The sequence below is a fragment of the Dama dama genome, chromosome 18 (assembly GCF_033118175.1).
Source record: "Dama dama isolate Ldn47 chromosome 18, ASM3311817v1, whole genome shotgun sequence".
Classification (NCBI taxonomy): Eukaryota; Metazoa; Chordata; class Mammalia; order Artiodactyla; family Cervidae; genus Dama; species Dama dama.
This window is the reverse complement of record NC_083698.1, coordinates 47554910-47573607: the sequence shown is the minus strand read 5'-3', so window position 1 is coordinate 47573607 and position 18698 is coordinate 47554910. Positions and strand designations below refer to the sequence as shown.

General features: G+C 40.6%; 1 protein-coding gene across 7 annotated transcripts in view; it reads right to left on the bottom strand.

Moving 5' to 3' along the window:
- Positions 1-18698, bottom strand: part of LOC133072236 (STARD3 N-terminal-like protein) — a 55458-nt gene that overhangs the window by 15386 nt on the left and 21374 nt on the right. For 5 of the 7 annotated variants that reach the window (XM_061165278.1, XM_061165282.1, XM_061165281.1 and 2 more), the window contains one exon: positions 6872-7154. In XM_061165278.1, coding sequence (XP_061021261.1) covers positions 6872-7096 — 225 coding nt within the window. In that variant the 5' untranslated portion in view covers positions 7097-7154. Of the gene's footprint in view, positions 1-6871; positions 7155-17581; positions 17711-18698 lie in introns of those variants that run through there. The other 2 variants (XM_061165277.1, XM_061165279.1) reach the window with 2 other exon arrangements.

Below are 18698 nucleotides of genomic sequence, written 5' to 3'. Positions count from 1 at the left end.
TGCAACCCCATGGACTGTAACCACCAGGCTCCTCTATCCATAGGGATTCTCCAGGCAAGAATACTGGAGTGGGTTGCCATACTCTCCTCCAGGGGATCTTCCCAACCCAGGGATCGAACCCAGGTCTCCTGCATTGCAGGCGGATTCTTTACCATCTGAACCACCAGGGAAGCCCAAGAATACTGGAGTGGGCAGCGTATCCTTTGTCCAGCAGATCTTCACAACCCAGGAATCGAACCGGGTTCTCCTGCACTGCAGGCGATTTCTTTACCAGCTGAGCTACCAGGGATTTACTACTATTTACTAACTGGTTGTATTAGAGTAAAAGTTGACACGAGAATCCTCTTGGCTTAGATACCTTTTCAAGTACAGTTGACCCTTGAACAACAGGGATTTGAACTGCATGGGTCCACTTACAGGTGGCTAGTTTTCAACAGTAAATATAGTGCTACATAGTCCATGGTTGATTGAACCCACGGGTGTGGGGCAATCATGGATATGGAGGGCTGGCTATAGATTATACAATATATCCCCTCCCCTGCACTGTCCAAGGTCAACTGTACTTGTTATAAAAATGGAATATACAACAAACACTATTTTGTACCTTAAATCCCTTAAGGAGGCTTAGATTTCTGTGTAATTTGTGCAGAAGAGCTACAGACCTGACTATAAGCCTTCACTAATGAATAGAATTGAAAACCTGGAAGCAAGGAGAAATAATTGAAAGCCAACCAACCATCTAGTTTCACTGCTATGTCTCTCCAGACCAGGGAAACTTAATATCCAAAATATTCTAAAAAATGATTATTCCAAGTAGACTATGGCAAAGAGGCATTCTCTACCACAGAGAAACCAACATTCCCAGCTGCAAGAACCGGAATTAATGCTGCTGATACAGTTCCGTAGTAACAAGCCAGTAGAAAGAGGTTCTCTTCAGTATCCATAAACTTTAAAATAAACTGTCATTTCATGTTGCCTTTAAATAGAAAAAGGGCTTCTACAGTGGCTCAGTGGTAAAGAATCCAACTGCCAATGCAGGAGACACAAGAGACGTGGATCGGGAAGATCCCTTGGAGTAGGAAATGGCAACCCACTCCAGTATTCTTTCCTGGAATATTCCATGGACAGAGTCTGGTGGGCTATAGTCCATGGGGTTGCCAAGTGTCAGACACAACTGAGCATGCACACAAGAGAACTTAAATAGAGTAAAACCTGTATCTCTAACCCCAATTTACACTCAAAATTACTTCAAAATCTCAGTCTCTTGTACAAGATGTCCCAAACGGATTCATCTTTATTTTCACATGGACCCCCCCGTCCCAATCATGGTTCTGTCAGAACTGGAACTGGTACTGTTATTCTAGATGCTTTCCTTAGAAATCTTAAGAGTCATCTTTGGATACTGGGGTGATAAAATCAGTTTATCAACAAATCCTTAAATTTCTTCCTTTAGTATGTCTCTCAAGTTAGCTGCTTCTTTTCTACTTCCACAACCTTCCATGGAGTTCCTCCAAAAACTTCTGAGTTAACGTTCTTACTATCAATCTGCCTGGAATTTAACCTAATCTGCAAACCACTGCCATGAACTTGATCCATTCACCAAGTATTTGTTGAGCACCTAGTGAGTGCCAAGGACTATTCTACACACAGGAAATACTTCAGTAAACAAATGAATATCTATGTCTTTGTGGAATTAACATTCTAGCAAGTGCAGACAGATGACACATAAGAAAATCAGAAAAAAGAAAATCAGTGCTACAAAGGACAGAAGCAGGACAGTGTGGCAGAATAACCTTTGACGCCTCTGTGGTGGGTGGTCATGGAAATCTTCCCTTGGTGGCTGATTTAAATGAATTAAATCAGTTGAAATGACTGATACTAGCATAGTAAGAGACAAAATCTACATCAAGATGAAGGAAATGAACCAATTCATATAGAAGAAAGGGTCGAAGACAGAAGAGAGCTTGTTCCATTCTGTGAACAGAAGTCTGGCTGACCTGGGTGGGCCAGGAACAAAGGGTAGGAAAGGAAATTGGGGTTGGCTTCTTGGGGGCTTTGGAATTTATTATAAGTGCTCTGATAGGTCAGTGAAAAGTTTTCAACAGAAAATGTTATCTGATTTATGTTTCTATTTTTTCTACTTTTAAAAGTCACTCTGGCTTCTATCAGAAGAATGGATTTGGGCAAGCGTGGAATCCAGGACTTCCCTGGTGGCTCAAAGGGTAAAGAATTAGCTTGCAAAGAAGGAAACTGGGGTTCGATCCCTGGGTTGGGAAGATCCCCTGGACAAGGGAATGGCTATCCACTCCAGTATTCTTGCCTGGAGAACCCTATGGACAGATGAGCCTGGTGAGCCACAGTCCATGGGGGTCACAAAGGGTTGGACACGACTGAGCGACTAACACACAAACGCAGAAGCATGGAAGCAGGTAAACTGGTCAGGCCCAGACCGGGCGCAGTAGTTTGGCTGAGTGATAATGTTGGCTTGGTCAAGGGTGGTAATGGTAGAAACGGGAAGAAGAGGTCACATTGTGAGTGTGTTTTGCAGATGGATTTGACAGGCCTTACTTTTAAGGACAGGAGGCATGACAAAGACAAAATAAACCAAGCAAATCAATCAAGGATGAGTCTTAACCTTTGGCCTGAGCATCTGGGTATCGTTTCCTGATAAAGAACAAAGCGAAGGAAAGCAGGGATGTGTGGCAGGGATGTGTGTGTCTCTAGGGAGCACGTCACGTCAAGCATCCAAACAGATACAGCAGGTAAGTCATGATGTGATGTGGAGTATGAATCACTACTGGAAGATCTCAATACTGTGTTTTCCAGTCTGCTCTAGAATCTATCTCAGCTCACAACTGCAGTAAGTCCAACACTTCTCTGTAGCTGTTTTATGATTTTCAATAGTCTAGAACCAACTTGCCTAGGCAATTTTCTTTCCTATGGGAACCTTATTTCTAGCCAGGCTAATATTTTCTCTGTGTCTGCCCCTGCCCCCCCCCCCCCCCGCCCCCCGCAAACCATACACACACACACACACACACAAGCACACTCTTGCCTCAGTGCTTCTGTTTACCCCCTTCACCAAACTGTCTCCCCACTGGTCCCACCATCTGATCCTACATCATCCTTCTATCCCCAATTCCTTCTACCCACACACAATTCCTTCCATACACAATTCAGTTCATCTCCTCCACTCACTCCTCAGATAATTCCAATGCACTGAACTCTCCCAGAGAATTTCTGTTATCATTGGTGATCACAGTTTAACCACAGAACATAGTGACAGTGAAATAATGGAATCAGTAGGATAATAAATACCTGAAACTTAACAATAATGAGAGAATAATAAGCAACTTGTTTATTCCTGTTTCTGGGTAAAACTTACTTTTAGTGTGTGTGGGCTCAGTCATGTCCCGACTCTGCGACCCTATGGACTCTGGCCTGACAGCCTCCTCTGTTCATGGAATTTTCCAGGCAAGAGTACTGGAGTGGATTGTCATTTACTACTGCAAGGGCTCTTCCTGACCCGAGAATCAAACCCATGTCTCTTGTATCTCCTGCACTGGCAGGCAGATTCTTTACCACTGCACAACCTGGGAAGCCCTAAAATTAACTTTACAAACAAACAAACAATGTTGCTCAGTCTTGTCTGATTCTTTGCGACCCCATGGACTATAGACTACCAGGCTCCTCAGTTCATGGAATTTTCCAGGCAAGAGTACTGGAGTGGGTTGCCATTTCCTTCTCCAGGGGATCTTCCCGACCCAGGGATCGAACCCGGGTCTCCCACATTGCAGGCAGACGCTTTACCATCTGAGCCACCAGGGAAGCCCAAAATTTACTTTAGCTAACAGTAAATTACATAATGTATAGTTATATAGAGCTTCATAACTGCCAAGGGGCTGTGGTATATATCTTATCATTTGATTCTCACAGGAAGTCACAAGGCAAGACAGGTACCAGCTCCGTTACCTGACTGAGAAACCAAGGCTCAGAGAACTTAAGTGGCTTGCCTGAGGCCACAAAGCTGGTCATGATGGCTCCAGGGCAAACCAGAAGCATCCTGGCCCTTTCAAATAAGTCAGCTGGAAAATATAGTAAGACTGGCAATAAGAACTGATAATGGCCTTTCTTGATCTATAATCTTAACCAAAGTATCAAAAGCTGAGAAAGAAAAATGATTTCTCTTCTGTTGCCATTTTGATCCCTGTCCCTGTCAGTCTAAGAGTCTAGGGGAAAAGAGAAATAGAATCTTCAGGCAAACCAAGCCAATGGTGAACTCTAGATCCAATTTGAGAAATCAGTCTACTCAGGCATGTACCAAAAGGTCTGACATAGAACCAGAACCATCCCTTCAACTGGACCCAAAGAAATCAGCCACCTCAAGGTCTTTCAGCAGGAAAATTAACCACGGTGCTCTTAGGCCGCTCCAGCTCGCCCAGGCCACGTGCTCCAGGCTGGGTTGGCGCCAGTCAGCTCCCTGGAGCCAGGAGGAAAGTGGCCAACTTGGAAATTGTATGTGAAGGCAAAGTATTTTGGTTATTACTATGATTGCTTAGAACATCTGGGCCCCCATGTTTGTTTGAAGGCCTAAGTTCCCTTTATGCTGTTTCTTCCCTCTTTTAAAGATTAACACCAGGAGGCAATATAAGATGCCTGTTATATCTCCTCAGGTAAACTTTAAATCTCCCGGAGCTTTTTGTGGAGCCTGCAACACCTCAGTCAGAATCCTATGTCTTGGCACTCAGTAAATGTATAAGCATGTAAAAATAACAATGGACCTGAGTGACTGCAGAGGTTTACAGAAACAGACAACAAAAGAAAAGGGATGGTACATTATGCAATGAAAAACCCAGCTCAGGACTGACAATTCTAAACAAATAGAACTAGAAAATTAAATGTGCCTTTAGAGGAAAAAAAAATAGCCTCACTAAGAAAGTCAAAATCATATACTCTTTTATGATCTCTTTACAAATCGGGAAACTGGCAGTCAGAGGAAAAGTGAGGATAAAAACACATTTCTCAATTGCTAGGCCTGGTGATTTTTGATTTATAACAAATTGCATGCAGATGGAAACAGGTCCCTGATGATGAACGAAACAGGGCGCATCCCACTTACTTCACTTCCATTCCAATTTCCTCAAAGCAGTAAGGAAGGAAGGAAGGGAGAAGTGTAACCCCATAACCCACCACAGCCCCAGCCACAGCTTCTCTTACTTAAACGCATTCAGTGTGGTCACATCAGTGGCAAACCAACAAACGCCTTGATTTTGTGCTATCACTATAATAATGATAAGTGTGCTTCCTTAAAACTGTTAAGCTTTCCTATTAAAAGATGTATTTCTTTTTCATCTCTCATTCCACAGCTGCTTGTTTTGAAAATACATTATTCTTTTAAATATATCAATTGAAATATATTCTTTGATGCAATACATAGTAAAAAGAAACACATGAAATTACTGTTGTCATATCACTGGCTTCTCTGGCTTTAAATAATAATAGAGCACACCCACAGAGTTGGATTAAAAGAAGGAAAATCTGTGAACAGAAACCTAACAGTTAGATTCGTGTTGCACATGACCTTAATTCTGGAACCAATCTTCTCTTCTTTAAAAAAAATGCTTTTTATTTTCTAATATATCTGCTTTCAAAAAGAGCTTTATTCCTCTATTAGAATTTATGATGAAATTAAATGACTCCAAAGATGCTAATCATTAAGCATCTAAAACAGAAATTCTTGGTATGAATCAGAATGCTAGTCAGTTTAGATTAAGACACTGACTCTATTACGAGGCAAAATTAAAAATAATTTTCCAACAGGAATCTCAGCATCCTTTCATATTTTCTATAAACAGTCAAAGGCAAGGTTTTCAAGAAAACAGATATATTGGGTAAATAAAATATATTACTAAAATGAGTATCACCTGTTTATTTTTACTTTTATGAAATGTAGCAACTAGAGAACTTAAAAGTACATATAAGGCTTGCATTGTATTTCACTAGGGCATTGGAAAAGACCCTGCTGGTTAGATTGAGGGCAAGAGAAGAAGGGGGCGACAGAGGATGAGATGGTTGGATGGCATCACTGACTCAATGCACATGAGTCTGAGCAAACTCAAGGAGATAGTGGAAGACAGGGAAGCCTGGTGTGCTGCAGTTCATGGGGTCACAAAGAGTCAGACAGGACTAAGCGCCTGAACAAGGACAGTACTGGTCTAGACTATTATTTGGCAATATAACCACAGAAAGCTGACTAAACAGATAAACCTCCAAATGTCTCTAGGATTATTTTCGGATAAAATATGAATAAATAGTCTCTTTGAAAAAACATAAAAAATAAGTGCATGCAAAAATCTTAAATGTAGGAACTAGAAAGTAGATGTAACATTAAAACATAATCCAGAAGCATGCTACATTTTTTGAAGCAAGGGCCAGCACTTTTTCTTTTTTTAAAAGGCCAGGGCATAAAAAATTTTCCCTTTGTGGCCAGATGGACTTTGTCAAAACTACTCAACTCAACCACTCAGTATGAAAGTCAGCCACAGACAATATATAACTTTATTTATAAAACCAGGCCACCTGAATTCGGTTCTCAGACTGCAGTTTGCCAACTCCTGTTACAAAATAAAACCCCATGAATTCAACTTGCATAACCACAAAATACATTTTAAACTAACCAGGTTTGTTTTAAACAATAACAATAAAAAACAAGGAAAGTTCAAATCAACTGGAGAAGACCAAGAATGCCTCATTTGAAAGAAAGATGGAATTCATGAAAGTGAGACAGAAATGATGAGAAAAATAAGAAATAATTTTGTCTCTGGAAACAATTCACATAATGTCACAGAAAACAAAAACAAAACCCACTTACATTTAACTCTATTATCCACAGTAATGTTACAAATAAGAGGTCAAAGGTGACAAACAAACAGAAAGTCCTCCTGACATCAGATATGCCTTTCTTCTCCCTTCCTTCATAGGACTCGATCCTGGCCATGAGCTGCGTGGGGTTGATGGAGTGGATGTCGCGCACAGAAGCGTGTGAGCTCTGACTCCCCGTGAGAATATTCTCCATGTCTTCTGGCAGGGGGTTCATCCTGTAGGAGGGTTAAAGGAGCCTCTCTCCAGCTTCACCATCCCTCGAGGGAAGAGATCTTTGGAGAACGGAAGAGAGACACCACATTAAATCAGAGCCCACCTGATACTGCAGTGTGACCCCCATCCCCGTGCAACAGTCCATCTCTCTGAGCATCAGGGTGTCTGAACTGAAGACATTTCTGTCCCGATGAAGACACAGTGAGAAAGTGAAATGAGAAGCAATTCTTGATGTTATCCATCGATACTACTCCAAAAAAAAACTATTATGGAAAAGACTGTCAGTAAAAAAAGAATACAAATTTACAGTAAATGGTAAAGACAGGTTGTTAACCACAACAAAAAAAATGTGCCTGGAACCTGGAGCATGTCTCTGGGTGAACAAGCCAAGGCAGCTCCCTTGCTGCGCCAGGCAGAAAACTTCTACAATTCTGTCAGTGTCATTCCCTGTGGACCAGGAAACATTTACGGAACAGCTTCACTGAGAGCACGTAACTAAAACACATAAATCAGCTATGAGAAAATGTACTTCCTATAGAGGAACTGCTTTCCACCACAGGTATCTAATAAACCAAATTTGCATTTCCATTACCTGTTAATGAATAAGTATGTTTCCGTGCCTCTCCTTAGAAAAGAACTATGCCCACCCCAAGAAGTTTACCATATACAAACACCCCACTGATAACTGCAACAATCACTGTCCTGTATGGAGACACAGGATCCCTCCCCTCAAGGCCAGCACGTACTTCTAAAATAAAAGACTGGCAATCTGAATGATCTGATCTCCCCAAGGATGGGGCAAAGTCAGCAAATAGGGAGTATTATGATGGATGGTATTTTTCGTTGCTAAGTTTTCTGGTTTCCCTCCCTACATTACCGATTCCTGAGGGAGGACTACATGCCCCTGGTTCTGCTGAATTTCGTGCCTTTCTCTGGCCGTGTAATGTGTATCACTTACATCCAGATCTTAACCAGTGCAAGGCTCCCATGCTCTCCTTTCTGCCACAATGGGGTGACTGGCAAAGTCCAGAGAAAGAAGAACATTTTTCAGCTGGGCAAAATACCACTTCGAAACATTGCTGGAATTTCCCTAAAGTGAAAAGGTTTCATTTGGTCCTATGTCTTTACACTTGGCTTTTCATTTCTCTCCTTCCCCACACTCAGGGACAAAAAGTGCTTCCCACATTTGCATACAGTGTAGTGATTTAATGATATAACATTTTTGAAAGCAATTTGGTTATATGAACTATGATGCTTTAAAATATTTGTATTTCTTGATCCTGTAACCCTACTTCTGGTAATCTAAAGGAACTTAACTGTAGACCTTCAAGGCAAAAGTTGATCTGTGTCATTAGACACTGGGTCAGTGATTATTCCCAAGCAAAAGGAAGGAAAAAGCGACTAGAGGGCACATGGGTGGTCTTGGCCTGAGTAGTGCTAATAGGGCTGTACTTGTTTTTTTTAATAATTTATTGTCATATCAATGGCTCAAATCTACTAAAGTGTACAGAAAATCTAAAGAATTCACAATTCAAATAGAGGACTGCTTTTAGGAAGAAAACCATTTGCAAGGTAATTAGATCATTTTCTTAGTCTTACTCATTCTCCTTTCCCCTCATCAATGAAAAAAGACAGCAAACACCAATAGCCAAGAAATCTGACGCTATTTCCAACTAAAAACTGACCGCATGCAACACTGTACATCTGACTTGGGAAATAAGAATCATTACCTTATTTTTCACACGTGTGTTTATATAACTGCTAAGTAGCTAGAATGTTTAGATGCTATTTGCAATGGCTTTAATAGTAAAGTTAACTACCCATGGCACAGACTGCTCTGGGCAGCTTGACTCTTATCAGATGGACCTCTGTCTGGGAAACCTGAAATTTTAAAAGGGAGCGAAAGCTTCCTTTTAATGAGTAAAGTGGAAGATATTTCTAAAGCCTCTTTTCTGCTCTACAACTGCAGGACTTCACCTTAACCATGTCCTTCAGAAAGATTCGGTTCAAGTCTCAATTCCTTCAGGAAGACTTTCCTGAAATGCTCCCCACATTCCTATCCCCAGGCAAGGCCGAGTACATCTCCTCCAAGCTCCCTCAAGCTTGTGGATATGCCACTTACGACAATGCTTACCACACTGTGCCTTAATTACCCACTTAACTCGCCCATCTCTCCTGCTAGCTGGCGTGTTCCTTGAAGGCCTTGAATTTGATTTGCACACCCTTGTGTCCTTAGGGACCACCTCAGCACGTAGCATGCAGCAGAAACAAAACAGATATTGACTGGATAAATCCTGCCTAGCATCTAGCCCACACAATAATGCAGAGTGGGCTCTCGGAAACCTCTACTGCTCATTTTTGAGGAAGAGCTTGGATATTTTCCCAGATACAGTGCAGAACGTATCAAACACCCAGTTCTTGTACTGAGTCCTCTCCGGAGTTGGCTTGAGGAAAGCTATGCCTCTCTAAAGAGGTGTTAAGTACTGATCAGCTGTACATATGGGCGCCTGAATCTACAAAGCAGGGTTTATTCCAATGATGGAAGGAGCATGGGAGAGGGGGCAGGTGAGGAGGAGCTGAGTGGAGGGTTATAAAATAAAGAAAAACATCACCTTATTTTCCTCTGGAATTTGTGTGGGGAGACGGGAATCCTCTTTTGTTGTTTTGGTTTTTGAAAAAAGAGATTCATATCTTAACTGTTTTATCTGGATAGGTAAGGGTCCTCCTCTGTGTTGGCTATTTTGACAGTCAAGCTGTGTTCATAAACCACTCCCAAATTCTGAGGCCTAAAACAATCTACATTTACTCCCAAGTTCATGGGTCTAGTTCAGTTCAGCTGGTCTAGTCTGAGCCCAGCTGGCAACTCTGCTTCAGGCGATGCACAGAAGAGCTTGGCTTCAAACCATGCGTTGGGTCTAAGTCTGTCTTTCCTGTCCTGTCTGTCTTTCCCCTTAGTCCAAGACGACCTGGGGCATGTTCTCTTCATGGCAAATGCCAAGAGCACAGGAGACAAGCTCAGCCGCGTGAGCACAGTGGAACCTCTGTACACATCGTGTTTCCTCATATTCTACTGGTTAAAGCCCAAAGGGCACGGAGCTGAGATGTATACACTCCATCCAAAGAGGAGAAGGTAAGTGAGTATTTGCTGACAAATATTCCAATCTATTATAGCTGTCAATGTTTATCTAAACTAGGAGTCAACAAACTATAGCCTGTAGGTCAAATGCGGCAGGCTACTTGTTTCTGAATGCAGAGGTTTTATTAGAATACCACCACACCCATTCCTGTGGTTGGTATCGATTGCTATGGATACTTTCACATGAAGAGAGCAGAAGGGAATAGTCACAACCGAGATTATATGGTTCACAAAGCCTAAAATACTTCCTTCATTATTTGTAATTTTCTAAAAAGGGGGACCGCTGCTTCCATCACCTTCTCAAATGGGAGCTAGCTGAAATTTAGAGTTACCGTGTTGTAATCAGCAAAAAGTACGCTAATTGATGAATATTAATTTTTCCAATGCATGCTCTGATTCTTCAATGAGGAAAAACTTGTAATTCCTTCCCCTCTTTATTTTCCATAGATGGCCCTCGTGACACAGCACGGCTCAGGCACGGGTGGTCTTGTCTCATGCTGGCTTACCTGAGGGCCACTTCAGCAGTACTTTTAGCCCAATACACGGCTCTCTGCCTTATTCTACTCCCTTAATCCCACACTACTAGAGCTGGAGAAAATGCTGTCCCATCTATACTGGTAGCTTCCTAAACAATAATACCCTTCACAAACCTGGAGAAAAACAAAAATCTGAGCTCCTTTTGCTTCCAGAAAGAAGAGCTTACATCTTCGAGCTGCTATATCTTTGAGATGGCCCCAGGCTGGCTGTAAAACTGGTTGGCCAAAACTTCAGCTCCATCTGCTTTGACACAGAATTGATATACTACCCAGATGGTAAACAGCAGCTGCTCTGGGGCAGTAGCCACCACGGCAAGCGTTTTACACAAGTCCCACAGTTTCCTGGGAGAAGTGGAAAGGGCCTCTGGGCACCTCCTGGTGGCAGTCAAATCAAGTCTCTCAACCCAGGCTCCCAGCCTTCTTCCCTGTATTACTTCTGGCCACAGAGAGACACAGCAAGACACCGTATGTTCTACTCCGAGAGAGAGAGAGAGAGAATGTGAGAATAACAGACGCTAAAAACACTTAACTCAGCAAGACCTTAGTCATCAACTTATTCAGAAGCCTGGGGAGCAGATTTGGCTTACAGACATATTTTGCTTGGTCTTGTACAGGATTTCTAAAGATTTTGAACTAATTGCTAACATTTTAAATAATGATCTTTCAAGTAAAATTCCAGATGTCTAGCTACTCTGGAAAAGTTAAAAGACACAGAATGGCCAGGCCTGCATTCCCTTACCATGAGAACAAAGCCAAGAAACTGCTGAGCTCTTCAGATGGAGCCCACACTCTCCACTGGGCCTCAGCCTCGACCTTGCCTGGGGGCATCCGAGTCCACCACTCTGATCTACTCCCCCTCCCTTGTTTGACAGGCAGAGAGTCCTACAACTGAAGGTTGTGTCTCAAGGTGCAATTTCAAAGCTTTCCTCATGCTTGTTATTGAAATTATTCTTGCCTAGAAAGGTTTGCTTACAGATGGAGAAAATAAAAAAGTAACAGCTGAGGCCTACGTAGATTATGAGGGTTCACCCATCTGAAAGATATTTCAAGACAGATTTGAGGATGAAGACTTGGGTCTTCCACTTCCTTCCTCTCTGTCAAATCCCTGGAAGGAAACAGGAGGGACATAAGGTGTTCAAACAGCCCTTGGGATAGTCACAGGGCTTGTCCCTAAAGACATGAGCTGCCTCAGGGGTGCCCACTCTGTCCCAGGACTTGGTTTCTCAGGGGGCAGGAAGCACCTCGAGTTGGCTCTCCTCTTGCAAGGCCCACCATGTGTTATGAGACCAGGTACATGATGGTTTTTTTAAAGTCTTATTTAGAGCCGACAGTTTCCAAAATGAAATAGCTAGAAGTGGAGAACGGGAATAACATGGGAGAAACCTGACATTTATAAGCATAATGTGCCAGTATGAGAAAAAGGCATGATAGCTAAAAAAACACAAATGCTTTCAAAGTAAGCATGCACAGAGAAGACAGTGCTGTGGAAAGGAAGCTAATCCAGAGTATCAGAAAAACATACTAAGACAACCTTCCTATTTATACGTATCACTGTGAGATTAGGAAAGTTCTGCATGCCTAAGAAGACCTGGGGATTCTACATGTCAGAATTCAACTAACTATTCAAACTTTCAAAAAATAAAAACTTCTATTTAGTGTCTGTTTAGATGAGCTGCTTATATTTTTAGAATATCCCAAAGTTGCTTTGCAGTAAAGATATTCTAAGCAACAACAAATGATTAATTGTCCTGCGCTTCCTGATTCTCATGTTCTAGTACGTCCATTCTACCATGGAAGGTAAAGAAAGACCTGGGAGAACTCTGATGACAGTGCCTTTAGAAAGTCTGGCAGTGGCCGAGGTCAGGAAGCTGATGAATTTGTGTTATATCCCAGCTTCCTGGGCTAGAGGACTATCACGATGAAGAACTACAGGAAGTTTAACAAAATAAAGATCAAACAAACCTGTCTTTGGCAAATGTCCACTACCATTATGCTCACATTTCAAAACAGCCCTGGCTTACTTTATGTCTTATATACTCCAAGTTAAATACAATGTCTAGAAAAGCAGTTCTAAAATCTAGACAATTGGATTGAAATTTAAAACATCTTCCCATGACTTCCAAATCAGCAGCTGTAGCAACAGGAAATTACTGTATAGAGAAGTCTGGAAAATAAAGTTATTTTAAGTTAATAAGTAAAAAAAAATTTAAAGCATCTAAATAAAATCACTCACCAACTGTTTGATTTAAATTTAAAAATCTTTCCTGAATCAAGGAGTCAAATTTTTCCAGCAGATCCCTGTTAATTTTCCAACTGAAAATGAGTGAAATACTTAGAAGAAGAAAAAGAAAAAAATCTATGCGCATGTATGAAACTCTACTGGGCATTTTATAGATTTGCCTATATCACCAGGACCATAACGGGAAATTAAGATAACACTGTCCTCTGAAAGTTAAACCATAAAATCAACACGTAGTGAATCAGAGTAGATGTGTTCTGTCCTTAAAGAAGCAAAATGGCTCACAGGCCAAGAAACAAGAACAAGGTGACTGGACATGTTCAAAGGTGGGAACACGCCCACCAGAAAGGCGGGTGGTCAGTCTGCAAAATACAAGAAAAACAGGGTCACAAACAAATGGCAGCTGTGCCCAGCCTGGCACCCTTCAAGGAGGGGTACCTTGTCTGTTAGATTTTAAGTCTTCAACACACTGGCCATATGATTCCTACGATTACTATGATGGCATCAGGGCATCAGTGCCTTTTGTTACTGAACAATTTAATAATTCCCAACATGCTTCCTACAACCTGTCATAATTCTGTGCTTCTTATTAAGATGTGACAGAGAAACACCACACCAGTTAGCCTAAGATAAACAGCCTACGTGGAAGTTACGTTGTTAACTGCAGATTCTGAGATGTGAGTTTACCTGTGTGAGGAAGTGCCCCTTCTCATACAGCTCCAGACACAGAGGCTGACAAAATCAAGTTTCTCAGTCAACAAGAAAGACGGCTGGACTCAAAGCTAACAAAGTCACAAATGTGATACCACTGAAAAGCTTTTTTGGGGAGGTGAATGTCGAGATGTCTCCTGATGACCCTCAGTGGTATTATCATGCAAAATTGCTCTTGAGTGGCTCCTAGAGATATCACTCAGAGACCATATTAGTGATGGTTAGCCACCAAAAAAATTTAGCATATCCTATATATAGTATGCAAGTGGGAATATTTCAAAAGAGAATTATAGAAAGGTTGTATCGTCACCCCAGTATTCTTCCAATAGCTCTTCATAAGCTTACATGTAATAATCATTTTTCTTAAGTAGACTTATTAAGTGCATGACAGTTACCAAGCTCAACCCAAAGCTGTAATAACTGAACTTGACTATGTGATGGTGATACAATATTTGCTTATTCTCAATCTGACTTGTAAGCATTTAGGTATGATTACAAATTCATACTCAATAAAAAGCTGGGGAGGGTACATAGTTCAGTTAGAGATTTTTAATAAGTACACAAAAACTTAAAAAAACTCAAGATGCATAAAGTTCTGAAGATACTCTGAAGTTACATACTCTTAACCTAAGCAAGTATAGCTACAATCTGATAGAAGTCTAATATATTTGAAGGGCTTCCCAGATGGCGCCAGTGGTAAAGAATCTGCTTGCCAATGCAGGAGACATGGGTTTGATCCCTGGGTCAGGAAGATCCCCTGGAGGAGAGCATGGCAACCCACTCCAGTATTCTTGCCTGGAGAATTCCATGGACAGAGGAGCCTGATGGGCTGTCCTCAGAGTCACAAAGAGCCAGACCTGACTGAAGCAACTTAGCACACATGCTCACACACACAATATAACTGAAATTAGGTTTAAGGTTTACCAATCAGTATCCATGTATTTCTTATAAGAAAGAACAGAAATACAAAATGCATCTTTAAAAACTAAGAAAATGCAAAAGCTTACTTAGTGATGGATTATAATCATAATGGGAAGTTTTACAGTTTACTTTTTTTTATTTATTTAGTATGTTAAAGACACAAATAGATATAGATTATTCAAACACTATAAGTTTTTTAAAGATAGTTATTTTTTCAAGCCTACATACTATATGCTATTTTAAGGATATAATATGTCATGTTCAAAATATTGATCATAAAGCAAGACTATTAAAAATATATAATTTAGCAAACCTTGCAATTAGGTGCAAAATACAGAATAAATAATGCATAAAACAGAAATGTATAACATAGTAGTGTTTTCTAAAATAACTACTGAGATAAAAATAGTTAAAAATTAAAACAGACTATTTAGAAAATACAGTAGGAACACTGTTGAAATTAGGCTTATTATCAAATTCACTTCTTTAAAGTGCTCTAATTACTTTTTCAATATAGCATAAGATTAAAGAATTAGGCATTTAAATAATAAAGTTATAAAAGCTCTAACTATCCCATGGGGAAAAAATTAAAAAATGAAAAACAATGGTACAATTAATAAATAAATTCAAACCAAGAATGATGATAAGTGTTCCAATCTGAGTGATGAATACAATGTAATTCATTATATTAAATCCTCTACTTTTGTACATGAATGAATATTTCTACAAATTTAAATTACATACATAACCACCCCTCCCCCCCCCCCGCCCCAGAAATCAAAACCTAGTTTGGGGAGGGGAGATTAGGAAAGGAATACAATAGGAGAGGCTGTGTTTCAAAGTGTAAGTGATACTTTATATGCATCACACTTAAAAATCATAAATAAGTCAATACGAAAGAAATATATATGAGGCATCAAGAAGACACAGATGGCTTGGATAGAATGAACCATCGGCAAAAAAGAACAGTGAAAAAGTTGACACAGAATCACCCAGAGTCAGAGAGTATGACAGAAGTTTCAAAACTTGAAATAAAAGATAAACAAACATTAAAAAGAAAGAAAAGCTGCCCCATCATTAAACAAAGTTAGCATAATCCTAACATAATCTGACCAAGAACACACGAGAACAAAAGAACACAAGTATAAACCTATCCCACCTATTAACTATCATTATATTATGTAAGAGTGGATGCCTTATATTAACATAATAAAATCCTTTCCTCCACTGAGACTGAGTCAGGCACAATTCTGAGTATTTAATACACATTAGGCCACTTAAGGTTCACAATAGCTCCCACAAGTAGGTCCCACATATTAGAATGTATTCCTGAAACATCACTAAGTCAAAATTCATATGAAAGAAAAAAACTAAACCTAACTGGAATGTGCATATTTCTGTTTACCCATTAAAATGTTTCACTACATTTTGAAAGCGTGCATGCATACAACTTAAACTTATGTGGGCTGAAGAACTTTGAAATTATGTATGTTTTGACTGGTTTCAAATCTTGGAGTGTAGGGGGGAACCCTTCCTTTCCACAAGGATATCCACCATCTTCCACTTTTTTTAAACTATGGAACTATGGCTCTCTCAAAGTCTCTTATTCTCCAGGTTTTGAAACATATGTGATAATGAGAAAAGCTGAAGGAAAATCAGTGTAAGCTGAAGGAAAATCAGTGTAAGCAACTGACAATCAGTGTCAGGAGACAAGGAAAAACTTTTAAACGAGAGCAATGTGTGCTCAGTCTTCCAGGGTCAAACGTGTAGAAATAGAGGTCACAAGATTATTCATCAGTAGAAGCCAGAAACATGGACTCTAATAGCAAATTTCTCAAATATTTCTAATATTCTCTAATATTTCTCTCTAATAGCAAATATTAATCATTAGTTCAATTAAATCAATAATAAGCATACTGATGGTCAAGGAAAACTCATTACAGACAAGCCACTGTGTGCCTGTACTTCCCTAAGCTTTTCTGCAAAGAAAAACTTGTGTAAACCAAAAAATACCTACAGATGATAAAGATACCATCAAAATTCAGTTGCAAAAGAAAGCTATTAATCAGTTGTTCAAGTACATGGAGAAAGTAATCCATGCATCAAAATATATTGAAGATTTTACTAAAAAGTTAACAAAGCAAAATCATTACTATTGTTTATGCAGCAGAAGAAACTGGGGTAAATAACACATGATTTCGGGACGAGAAATTCCTTCTTAGAAAATCTACAATGGGAAACAGAACTGAATACATAAAAATCAAGTTTCTATTCAAAAACATTAGAAGCTAAACAAGAATATTGAAAGACAGGTCGTGAAAATTCAGCTTGAGAAATGGGCAAAGCAAGTCAAGGCACAAAAGAAAACTAAATTTGTTAATAAACTAATGTAAATCTCACCCAATACCTATTCATTTTTTAGAGGAGCAAATTAAATTCACAAGATTATTTATTAAATACCTGCCTGGGACCTTCAGGTAGAGGTCAAAATTTCTTAATCTTGCCTAACCTAACACATGGCTTACTTCCTCCAACCTCTCCAGAACCACTTCAGCACACCACAAATCACAAGCCATTCCCTAGAAGAATTACCTGGGTCACACAGCCTGTGGCATAAGCCCTCTTGGAGGAGGTCGCCATTAACCCCACTAAAGAGCCACCAAGCAGGCAACCCACAAACCGAAGAACAATTATACCAAAGAAATTCTCACACTGTTAAGAAAGTTCTAGGACCCACAACAGATCTCCCAACCTTGGGATCTGGCAAAGGGACTGAGAAACCCCAGGGAATTTGTTTTTGGAGGCCAGTGGGATTTGATTACAGAATTTATAATTCTGGGGACTATAATTCTGGGGACTGGGGAAACACTCTTGGAGGGCACAAACAAAACCTAGTGCACCAGGACCCAGGAGAAAGGAGCAGTGACCCCACAGGAGACTGACCCAGACTTGCCTGTGAGTGTCCAGGCGTCTCCAGCAGAGGCCTGAGTCGGCAGCGGCCTGAGGCAGGGTCGGCCACTGAGTGCAGCAGTGCACCAGGAGACCTTTTGAAGGAGGTCACCATTATCTTCATTACCTCCACCAAGGTGTGGTCTCAGGTCAGATAACAGGGAGGGGACACAGCCCCGCCCATCAACAGAAAATTGGGTTAAAGATTGACTGAGCATGGCCCCACCCATCAGAACAAGACTCAGTTTGCCCCACAGGCAGTCTCTCTCATCAGCAAGTTTCCATAAGCCTCTAATCCTTATCCTTCAGAGGGCAGACAGAATGAAAACCACAACCACAGAAAACTAATCAAACTGATCACATGGATCATAGCCTTGTCTAACTCAATCAACTATGAGGCATGCTGTGAAGGGCCACCCAAGACAGACAGGTCATGGTGGAGAGTTCTGACAAAACATGGTCCACTAGAGAAGGGAATGGCAAACCACATCAGTATTCTTGCCTTGAGAACCCCCATGAACAGTAAGAAAAGGCAAAAAGATATGAAACTAAAAGATGAACTCCCCAGGTTGGTAGGCGCTCAATATGCTACCGGAGAAGACTGGAGAAATAACTCCAGAAAGAATGAAGAGACGGAGCCAAAGCGAAAACAATGCCCAGTTGAGGATGTGACTGGTGACAGAAGTAAAGTCCGATGCTGTAAAGAGCAATACTGCATAAGAACCTGGAATGTTAGACCATGAATCAAGGCAAATTGGAACTGGTCAAACAGGAGATGGCAAGAGTAAACACTGATATTTTGTGAATCAGTGAACTAAAATGCACTGGAATGGGCGAATTAAATTCAGATGACCATTATATCTACTACTGTGGGCAAGAATCTCTTAGAAGAAATGGAGTAGACCTCATAGTCAACAAAAGAGTCTGAAATGCAGTACTTGGGGGCAATCTCAAAAATGACAGAATGATCTCTGCTCATTTCCAAGGCAAACCATCAATATCACGGTAATCCAAGTCTATGCCCCAACCAGTAACGCTGAAGAAGCCGAAGTTTAATGGTTCTGTGAAGATCTATAAGGCCTTCTAGAACTAACACCCAAAAAAGATATCC